At 41.7% G+C, this 12,097-nt stretch overlaps 1 protein-coding gene across 1 annotated transcript; it reads left to right on the forward strand.

The window, feature by feature from the left end:
* The first annotated feature begins 3,492 nt into the window (after positions 1–3,492).
* Positions 3,493–5,845, forward strand: foxd3 (forkhead box D3). Its single transcript, XM_046392706.1, has one exon. It carries the CDS (start codon positions 4,182–4,184, stop codon positions 5,376–5,378), a length of 1,197 nt encoding a protein of 398 aa, XP_046248662.1. The 5' UTR covers positions 3,493–4,181; the 3' UTR covers positions 5,379–5,845.
* Positions 5,846–12,097: the final 6,252 nt, after the last annotated feature.

Genomic DNA, 12,097 nt, shown 5'->3' on the forward strand with positions numbered 1-12,097 from the left:
GAGAACATCTTGTTTTTATTAAAGCTGACAAGCTGAAGATTTGGCTACTTGGTGTAAAATAATTAACATAATGGTCGTAATTACAGGCGCGCTAACAATGCCATTAATTGATCATATCGTTTTACTGGCTGCTGCCCCCAACTGCTCACTCACCTAATTAATTAAATGAGTTGCCTTTCAAAAAAAAATCTGCTTTCACATACAGCTGATTTCGGTTCAAGAATGTGACTCGTGGTTCATTTTGTTTTGGGATTTTAATCTGTCCCGTAACAGACTAAGTTTGTACTTTGAGCACTTAAAATAACTCTCAGGTTATATTCTAATATTTGTGGCATAAGATTTTAGCCATTAACTAATAATTAACAAAGATTTAAACTTTTCTCCCCTGCTGATATTATTGCCACGAGAGGTATTGCAAATTAATAACTGCACATTTATGTCATTTATTTACTGCAAAACGTCAGGTGTTTGCAAAACATATTTTTAAGAAATGAAAAGGGACAAGTGATTACTAATGGTCATGGAGAGGAGGTCTTATTCAAAAAACGCATCCACCTTACGCATACATTAAACTGACTCACATAACGCAATGGAAATATACATCCCTATACTGGTGTGTTTTCAGATTTATGGAAAATTATCCTCAAAACGCTTAGAAATTAGTAATTCAAATTAAAAGTTTTGAAGATAAAAAATTAGAAAAATCACTCCAGTGGCAAAGACAAAAAAAGCATCGAAACACGCGACACTTTCCCGCCACTACTTCCACTTTCCCCCCCGAGTTAAACGAATTAAACGTTTTTCGTCTCTCGGCTCCTGTTCATTCGTTCACACACACGCCACCACCCGCCCTGCTGGATGTGACATCTCGGTGTCCTGTGCAGGTGACCCTGACCTCTGACCCCACGGTGAGGCAGAGGACCACGCGGCACGAAGAGGGCGGGAGGAGGGGGGAGGAAAGTCCTGCCTCTCAGGAATCACCGGAGCATCACGTTATTATGATCACAATTATTTGTTCGGTGACCTTGCTGCTAGTTTTGCAGTGATCACATGTGGCGACTGTTTCCTCTCCATCACCTGTGCTGCTGCTGCTGCTGCTGCTGCTGCTCGGCTCCATCTTCTGTCTGCGTCCCCCACCTCCACCCTCACCCCAACACCCACCTCCACCCCTAATGGTTTCATGCCGGAGCGAGTTGGCTTATTATACTAAAAGGTTTTGTCGCGCTAAGCCGTGCATGTGTGCTTAAAACGTACATTTCATTAACAAACTGCGGAGTATAAAAGCGGATTTATGAGGCTTCAAAAGATCACAGGAAGGACGGGTCTGAAACCCCCTCTCGGTGCTGCTTCAGTCAGGTTATATCAGCAGTTATGCCGCCTTTCACACAACACTGCGAATCTGGGAGGGTTTTTTTTTTAAAGGAGGCTGGCTGCACCTGTTTCTACACACACACACACACACACACACACACACACAGGGAGGGAGGGAGAGAGAGAGAGAGAGAGAGAGAGGTTGGTTCAGACTGGCCTTCTGATTTCTTTTCAAACAATCCTTCAAAATAAGACCAACAGCAAACAGAAACCGACAAAGCTCCTTTATTTTTGCTTCTATATAAAACCTTTTTAAAAAGCACCAACATGAGGGTTTGTCTACATAACGGGCCGGTGTGTTCACAGAGAGAGAGAGAGACTCAAAGAGGTGACACGACATGATGAGGAATGCACGTAATGTGTCAAACCAGTGCGTGAAAGGAGACACAGAAAATACACGACCGGAAGTGTCCAATCTGACCAAAAACTCCCAAACAAACCAACAACCTCGAACGAAAGTCCACGTAAAGGCAGAAACTGGAAGGAGCAGGACTCTCCTCAAAGCGGGATGAAAGTTGATGCAGACTCTGGTTTCATCTGCTAAGTAGACGGTATTGACGGAGCCTCAGATCACACGGGTCACCGGGAGATTAACACAAAGCGAGTCTAATCGGAAGCCACGTTTCCTTCCTTTGACCCATACGCGCGTTATTAATGACAGCGTTTGATTCATCCGGTTCTTATCCTGAGGAGCTGAGGCGTCCGAGGAGCTGCGGCTCTGCGCTCTGCGCTCTGCGCTCTGCGCTCTGCTCAGGCCAGCTGAACTGTCACAAATACTCCAAACACTACAAGACACAAAAATCAAACTTATTGGACTTTGGAAGCAAAGTGAACTGCAAAATGAATTCATGAAAACACGCCATATATTTTCCCTTTTCTTCTTGCAAGTAATTAATGGAAATTATGTGATTAATATTAATTAATTATGACAATAAGCATTATAGAATGATCGTAATAATGATTCTATTATTAATAATAACAACGTAAATGATACCTGCTGAATTAAGATGCATTCTGCCCCATACGGCGATTTGAGACAAAATAAGATTAAGCCTGAGATATAATCAATAATTTCACCGTATCTTCGTTTCTAATTTATTTATATGTTCTAATGCATTCAAATAAAGCTTTGTCACAAATTACCGTCTGTTGATTAGATATTTTTCATTATCCTGCTGAAGTACTTCCAATAAAAATCAATTGAGGCTTTAATGGCTTGTGGCATAAATGAGGTTAAATTCCTACTCCCTCTGTTGTTCGTGTGCCTACGACACGTCCTCGGTGGCTTTGAGCTGAAATACAAACACCAGTCCTCCCAAATGTTCCCGGACCGCGCAGGAAAGCCTCAGTGTGGGCTCCGACATCCTCTCCCTGAGCCCAGCCTACAGCGCTCACCTTCATGCTTGTGAATAAATGCTCTCTTTGCATTCACCCGCTGCCCGCATTTCCTACTTTTTTCACATGTAAAATAATGCAATGATTGGGGTCGTTAGCACCTCTTCCAGACTCTTAAGGAAATTCTTTATTCTCTCCATTCATTGTCTCCGGTGCTGCTGCTGCTGCCGCTGCTGCTGCCACTGCTGCTCAATATTCTCTCCACCTTCAGTTAATCCTGCGGGAATAAATAGACTTCAATTCACGCTTTGCATTCGCAGCTCGGATTTACACGACGGGCTGCAAAGCTGGAAATATCGAGGCTTGCGCTTCAGCAGCCAATACAGTAAAAACAAATCTTTACCCATTACGCATAGACAGGTAGCCTGTACGCACAGCAACATGCGCGGAAACTGGATTAAATTATACAGAGAAAAAAAAACTATCAGAAAAAAATCCCATGCATGCACAATTTGACTGTTAAAAAAATAACTACACACACACAGAGGAACTTAAAGGAGGATTCAGTGAACTTAGCTGTCGTCGTTTTCATTTTGCAGCTTTCAGCAGAGTTTGCATTAGCAAAGTTAAAGACTTAGCCCCTTTTTTCATTATTTTACGCATCCACGTTAATGCGCATCAGATCTTTCAATCATGCAGGCCAATTTACCCCCCCACCCCCCTCCTCCTCCTCCTCCTCTTCCTCCCTGTGCCACCGTTAAATGGTCTATGACGGACGAATACAGAAATCAGCGGAAAGCAGCATTGCTGATGTCCCATTGTTGACAAATCCATGAAACAACTCCAGTTTGCATGGTTTAACAGAGAGGAGAGGAAAGGAGAGGAGAGGAGAGGAGAGGAGAGGTGGGTGGAAGGAGGGAGGGAGGAGAGGAGAGGGGGCGTCTGTCGTCACCGAACCACGTGTCCTGCGCTGATAGTATATCTTATACTGGGAAAAGTAATCTATCAGACAGTCCTTTTAAAAGCTCCGGCCTTCAAAAGCAGCATGTGTCACCTCGACTCGCTTCTCCAAATATCACACCTATAGGAAATACACGCACCGAGACGGGACGTCGGAGCGCCAAACCCGCAACATCTCCAAACAACTTCGAAGTAAGAGTCGCCGCTTTCCGCAGGCCTGCTCACTTACCGAGTGGAGAAATATTTTTGTAGAAGTTTCCTTTTGGGCTTCACTGGCTTTCTGCCGGTTCAACCGAAAGTAGATTTTTTGGAGACATCCGATCTTTTGACAGGGGCGACCAAAAGCCCAGCAGACCCGCAGTGTGTGTGTGTAAGAGAGAGAAAGAGTGTGTGTGTGTGTGTGTGTGTGTGTGTGTGCACTGACCGCGCTGGTCCCACCTACCCATCACACCCGGCTGCTCGGCTGTTTTGGCTCCGGTAGACTTTTTAAACAAAAAGTGTTAGTAAGCCGTGAGATGACCCTGTCTGGAGGCAGCGAAAGAGCCAGCGACATGTCCGGCCAAACTGTGCTCACGGCGGAGGACGTGGACATCGACGTGGTGGGCGAGGGAGACGAGGAGGGCATGGAGAGGGTGGACAGCGACTGCGACAGCCCGGGGGGAGGCATCCTGCACGACCTCCGAGCAGAAACAGGCGACGAGGAGCTGGAAGACGAGATCGAGGTGGAGAAGGAGGAGATCGGGTCCGGTGGAGGGAGTCCGTGCTGCGAGAGCTCCGGGGAGGGAGAGACGGGCACGGGAAAGGCGGAGGGTCAAGACCAGAGCGCGGCGACGGGAGCTGGGATCCAGAAGCCCAAAAGCAGCCTGGTAAAGCCGCCTTACTCCTACATCGCCCTCATCACCATGGCCATCCTCCAGAGCCCACAGAAAAAGCTCACCCTCAGCGGGATCTGCGAGTTCATCAGCAACCGCTTCCCGTATTACCGGGAGAAGTTCCCGGCGTGGCAAAACTCCATCCGCCACAACTTGTCCCTCAACGACTGTTTCGTGAAAATCCCCCGGGAACCTGGCAACCCCGGCAAGGGCAACTACTGGACTCTGGACCCCGCTTCAGAGGACATGTTCGACAACGGCAGCTTCCTTAGGAGGAGGAAAAGGTTCAAGAGAGTTCAGCCTGACATGCTCAGGGACCAGACTGCTCTCATGATGCAAAGTTTCGGCGCGTACAGCCTTGGGGGGCCCTACGGGAGGCACTACGGGATCCACCCGGCTGCTTATTCCCATCCGGCGGCTTTGCAGTACCCCTACATCCCCCCTGTGGGTCACATGCTGCCCCCGGGCGTCCCTCTCCTTCCCTCGGCGGAGCTGAACAGGAAAGCGTTCAACTCCCAGCTCAGCCCGAGTCTCCAACTTCAGCTCAACAGCCTGAGCACAGCGTCCATGATCAAATCAGAGCCTTCAAACAGACCGTCATTCAGCATAGAGAACATCATCGGAGTGTCCAGCGCCTCCTCGTCCTCGCCGGGCGCCGCTCAGGCTTTCCTGCGGCCTCCGGTGACCGTTCAGTCGGCCCTGCTGAGCGCACAGTCCCTCTCCCTGACCCGGACCTCAGCCGCCATCGCTCCCATCCTCAGTGTACCGTCAAACATTATTTCTGGACACGTTTTACCCTCAGCGACGGCGGCAGCGGTGTCCAAATGGCCTTCACAGTGACCTAAAAGCAAGAGAAAAGAAACTCTTATTTTTATATAAAGACATTATGACTGGGGGAAAGTGTGCACAGCACAAATGAATAAGGCACCACTGGACTCTGTAGCCATGTAAAGACTGTTGAAACACAGAGAAAAGAAAAAGAAAAAGGAGATATTTCTGTACAGGTAATATTTGTAAATATTTGTAAAAAAAAAAAAGAAAAAAGACAAAAAAGAATGATTTTACCTGTTTGACTTTTACCTGTCGTTTCCCTTTTGTTCCTGTTTGAGATCTGTGATAATTACTTTACTCTTTTTTTTTTTAATTGGAAGCTCAAATGGACAAAATTGTGCTTCCTTTTCATACAAGACACAAGAAGCTCTGAAAAAATAGCCTGTTTATAATAAAAAAAAATCAAATATATGTAATTCTATGTAGCTATATTGTGTTGTAAACTGAATTTATTTGTAAATAAATCGAAGAAAGAATTAAAATCAATTTTCATTATTAACACTCTTAAATTGTTTGATAACAGACTGAATGAAAAATATATTCTTGAAGATAATATTTTTTATATGCATAACTTCTCACACCATTCAGGCATAAAAAAAGGAAGATAAAATTTGATTTGTATAGTAAAACTCACTTCAGAAATTTACCACGTAAAGGAAAAGCTGTCTTATCTGATGGATATTTTGTGCTTGCACTTACATTATAATTACAGGCTTCATAACTTCGAGCATCAGACATTTTTCACGGTGTTAAAAGTAAACATTTTTAAATTGATCTTTTTAATCACACCATCATTAATCATATTTACCGATAGGGAAAATTAAATTACACCACACGGCAACAGCTAAACAGCAGAAAAATTTCAATCTTTTTATTTTTTTTTCAGTGTTAAATTATTGATTTTTATTACAACTTCATTATGAGATTTTAAAGAAATGACTTTGAACTTATTATTTAAATTTAACGGAAATTATGCTCAAAGATCATGAAAAGTAATAAGGAAAATACCGTCTTTATTCGGATTTTAAATTCAAAGAACAGATGAAAAAGGGGGATTGTTACGCAAACGGGTTGACATGTCGTGGTTGGTTATCCGCGGAATGTTTAGTTTTTCAGGCTGACATAAGTCTCACAAAGCGGTGTAAAACATATGAATAACCAGGAGTAAATATTAAAACAGGCTAATTGTTTTTCTTTGAATAAGCCGTATTTATTGTTGCTGTGCTGATAATGATCGCTGAGTGGAGGTCACGGCTCAGACATCTTTTAATTTAGCATTACATCACCGGCTTGGCTATAGGCTGCTATAAGGGTAACAGTTTCGCAGTTGTGTCTGGCTAATCGCTTTTACACAAACAGCAAATGGTGATCGTGTGTGTGTGTGTGTGTGTGTGTCTATATTTATCTGATCCCCATGAGAAAGAGAAAGGAGTCTCTCTCTTTGCTTCAGTTCACTTTCAGACACCGGAGAAGGTGCTGATGATGCAGAAGGCTTCTCCAGTGTCACCCTGGCATTTCATTCATTAGTTCGTTCTATTATTATCATCATCATCATCATCAACAACAACAACAGCAGCAGCAGCAACAGCAGCCTTTTATTCTGATTATTATTTTTATGAACACTATCCGACATGTCGTACCCAGTACTACAATATTATTATTGTATTACAGAATTCGTTGTTATTACGCCCTAAAATCAGATTGTCACATCAACGCACATTCAGATGCCCCCCTCCCCCAGCCTTGCTCATTTATTTCAGATTATTTCAGATTATTTCATCTCTAATTTGACTCTTAATTTTTGAATTTAACAGATATTTTGATACGATTTTATTGATATGTAATATTTAAAGAGACGTCCAGGAAACACAAGAGGTCACTTTCAGGGTACAGTCACACAATATCATTTGGATTAAAGGTGTACGTGGGACAGCATTATGGGATGTCGAAAAATGCATCTCTATGTGTGTGGTTTATTTATTCGTTTATATATATATATTATTATTATTATTTTCCTGGGGTATTTGACGTACAAATTCCTAAAGAAAACAATGACGCATTTTAAACGTCAAAAGTCAAACTTGCACTCGGTATGCTCGTTTATAGCTGTCATGGCGATTATTTCCATCTGTGATTTATTTCCGTCTCAGTATGTGTGAAGCATGTGCGCTCACAGATCCAGGTTCAGCCTCCACGAAGCCGAGCTCTCCCGGGCTTGTCTCTCTGGATAAGAGCGCCTGCGGTAACCCTGCACAATCAGACTCCGTGTGATGTCTCTCCGAGTCGCACCCGTGATGCTGCAGGCTGACACAACACCTCCAAACGGGAAAGATTCCAGCCGCTAGGGGGCGGTAACTGACACCCCTGGCTCCTCAGCAGGGACATCAAAAAATAAAAGAAATATTTAGGAAAAGATGACATGATGGAGGGTAAACCTTCAAGCACACCCAGTTAATCTCTTTTATTTTGTCCACTAAGTTAGGCTGAATAAATCGTATATATGCAGTTTAACAGAATGTGCAGAAGTTGCTTCAAGGTGGGGGAGACTGAAATGAGATGATATATCTTGTCTAACGGTTTTTATAGGCTAATGAGTGACATGAATATGGTAATTATTTTTATCCACATGCCTCAGTAGTCACAATACATTCACAACTTCTTGGCATATCCTGAGTTATAGCTGCACATGAGGGTGAGATTGGACAAATATTCATCTTTGAGTTGGGAACTGAATGCTGCTGAAGTTAATTAGAGGGTAATTTAAGGTTCCAGAAGCAGGTGATGGGCAAAAGTCAACGTTCAAGTATGTAAATGCATCTCTGCTGGGCAAAAACGTTCTGATGCTGAAAGCTGTTTTGAAAATAGTATACAAAAACAAAACGAAAAAATTCAGGTGTAAAACAGGTGAAAATGAAATCTTAAGATGAAAAATTAAAAAACAAACAAACAAACAAACAAAAAACAGTACCAGTCACCAGTAACCACTTCATTTAACTCTATTAAGGCTTCCTACACCATTATGCTTACAAAAATAATAAAAACAAAACCAAAAATAAAGATTGTATTATTTTGCCAACAGTACCATTTGCTGATTGGACGGATATGCTGATTTGAAGAGCAAACTCATCCACTCCATCCTGACCTTTGCAGCTGCACGTTCATGTGCACAGGTGGGGGGAAGTCTGCAGGCATGCGGTTCCCACAGCTCCACCAGCCAGTCTATTCGTGGATACATTTGTGCAAGGGGGACACAGTTTCACTGGAAAGGACAAGATTTTTTGGGTTGTGTTGGATTTCTCTAAAATCAAATTAAAGAGTTTGGTCTAGACCTGCTCTAATCGGAAAGTGTCATGAGACAACTGTTGTGATTTGGTGCTATGTAAATTGAATTGAACTGAATTGAATATCTTCACTGTTGTTTTTGTACATATAATATGGGTCAACTATCGTTCAAAATCACATTACCAGTGATTCTTTATATATATATATATATATATATATATATATATATATATATATATATATATATATATATATATACATATATATTCTTTATATAATATATAAAGCCCATTAGCACCCAAACAAAGGTCATCATTCTCTGGTGAGGCTGTTCTTGTTCTTGTCATTTTAAGTTCTTAAAAGTGAGACAGAAAAATAATGTTAGTACAAGTTTAAGGAAGCATATTCATGATTAGAGAAACCGCACACAATCAACATACTGTTACACGCAGCTTCATTTCTCACTGTGATTAATTTACTCGCAAATGAAATGAATTTGCACAAACACAAATTACAGCAGAAACCTGTAAGTGAGTGTTTTACCTGAAGGCCTTCGTTGGATTACATGTTCGACCTAAAACAATATCAAAGCATGAGTTTTTACCTGTACGTGCATCTGTGCAGTATTAGCTTTTTATCTGCCTTTTAATGGGTTTTATCTTACGGATTATGAATGAAATCCACACACAAGCTCGGAGGTAATCAGCACGGCTGGTTGGGGAGTAATTTGTACAACAGCACAAATAATGTCGCATTTTGTAGACTAAATCATTTGTGTACAACTTCCCTGTATGTGATGCTACTGACTGCACCAGCTGCACTGCGGCTTGTTGGACTGACTCCAGTGCAGCTGGCTCATCCACTGACGCTGTAAGTCAGTGGTTTTCAAAGTATGGTCCAGGGACCTCCAGGGACCCTTTAAGGGTTCGAGGGGATCCCCTGTTAAAAAGCGAAATAATATATTTTGATTTTAATTCCATCCATAAGTAACTCATTCACAAAATGTATGACTTTTTGAGCCACGAGTTTCATACACTTTCACTAATAAAATCACTAAAAGCATAATTCTTATCAGATGGGGGCCCGTGGTATCATTTGTGTCAGTTTTGGGCTCCTTGACATAAAAAGGTTTGAGAACCGCTGCTCTAAGTATGAACTCATGTCCATTTAGGTGACAATTTAATCTCACCACACTGAGTAGCTGTCCTGGAGCTTTCAAGCACATCACAAGATTTTCCTCAGCAGAGTTTGCCCAGTTGTCATGGAAAGGTAGGTGTTAAATTTTGCATTTCATTACTTATTAAAAATCCTTTTGAATGTAAAATTTTAAGCCAATGTGAATGAGAAGTTTTTTTTTTTTTTATCAAATGCTACTTCTAAATTCCAAAAACGTACTTAGATCTCATTTTTGTCAGTGTAGTCCCACACCACTCAAAAAAAATTGGACTTTCAAAGACGCTGACAAAGCTGACATTCATGAAAACAAACTAAACTATAAATAAACCACACTATGAATATTGCAGGCTTTTCCAATTCATTGATAATGCACTTAAAGACCATATCTACAGTACAATACATAAAATAGATAACTTGCACACTTCATCGCAGGCAAAGAGAAGATACTCTTTCAATTAAAGAGTGAGCTTTTAACCACATATATTTATTTGTAACAACATTAACTTGAACATGTGACAAAAAAGCAGAAAAGATCAAGTTTGACTTGCCGTAGCAAACTTGTCTGTAGATGTGATAGACTACACTGGCACTGGCAGGCAAGGCCCAGGCCTCCATAATAACTAGGTCATCTTCAACCACAAGCTATAGCCTTCTCCTGGGCGGAGATCACAGACAGTAAATGTAGGTACAGCAGTTACTGAATATTTAAAAAGGCATAGAGATGAAGCAATAAATGACAAAGTAAAGCTGGCGTGGCCAGGCATTAATAACTAATGGGTACCAGTGAGTTATAGGCTGCTGCCGTTGTAATGAAAGTGTCATTGCAAATCAGCAGTTGTCCGTGGTTATTATTATTTATGCATAATTGATGCCAGAACCACAAGGAACATGTCTCGCCCAGCAAATCCCAACACCTTGGCAACAAAGATGATGGTGTCAACAGAAGAAAAGGTCACAGAGGAGCGGATGCCCCTGGGCTGAGATTTACATTGTGAGGGGGGGGCAAGGACAGGCTTGCATTGTGTAACCACACACACATACACGTAGGTGTACAAAAGATTACAACAAACTAGTTACACATGAGACAACTGATTAACTTCACTCGGATGCTGCTATGCCATTGCAAGTTGCCATTAAGTTTAAAAATAGATGACATACATGTAGTCAAAGCAAGGATTTGGATGCTCCTAATGTGTTTCGAGAGATTCTAAATCTTTTAAAACATATTAGAAGCAGTGAAATGAACATTAAAGCATATATTGAGCATTATCTAAAAGACTGAAAATAAATTTAAGCTACTTAGCGTCTCTAATAGAACGTTATCGATATCGAGCGATATAGATCCTGTCCATCCTGGACAACGCCTCCCACCCTCTGCACAGGACTCTGATCAGTCAGAGGAGTGTGTTCAGCACCAGGCTGCTGTCTCTGACCCGCTCCACAAGCAGACTCGGGAACTTGTTTGTCCCCCTGGCCATCAGACTCTCTAAGTGTTCAGGGTTCACAATCCTGGCAACAGTCCGTGCCTGAGTCATACATCTGGTGTAAAATCTGAGGACAGTTACTCCACTATGCACCTTATCTTATATGTTTTTGCACAATTAACCTGCTCTTTATAACTCATTTCTGGGTAGTAATCAGTTTACACTCTTGGTTTTAGTCTCTTGTTTTAATACACACAGTCAGTCTGGCTGACCTGCTTTCTTTACACTCTACTGTACTTTATGTAGCATATGTTAGTTTATTTAGTATATGTTTAGTCTATTTTTCCTGCTAACAGTTAGGCCTTGTTTGCTTGTTTGTTTACTTTTTGAGTAACCTACACTGCTGTAATGTGCTACTGGATGCTTGAATTTCCCAAGGGATCAATAAACTATCTATCTATCTATGTTATCAGACCTACAGTATATTAAAACAGGTTAGTCCAGCTTTATGACCCAGATATGAGAAGTGAGAAATTCACTTCTCATACTAATAAGAAGACATGGAATTTCGTTCATCACGTAATAATTCATATATTGTGTCACATGCTTTTTAGTATATTTCGTTAGGTTATAAATCTAGTCTCAACTAATGTTGCATTCATAGTAACCGGGAAATTTGAACTAACTTTAAACAAAACAAAAAAAACCAGTTCAAAAAATTATTTTCCTCAACTATGAAGAGAAGGCTCGAAAAAGACAGGATTTCTTTATTCTTTCACTAGGTGTTCCTGAACGCCTCATGCCTCTCGGTGCTACGTCAGAGAGCAGTGGCCAATGAGAATGCGC

This window comes from Scatophagus argus, chromosome 6 (genome assembly GCF_020382885.2).
Source record: "Scatophagus argus isolate fScaArg1 chromosome 6, fScaArg1.pri, whole genome shotgun sequence".
Lineage (NCBI taxonomy): Eukaryota > Metazoa > Chordata > Actinopteri > Scatophagidae > Scatophagus > Scatophagus argus.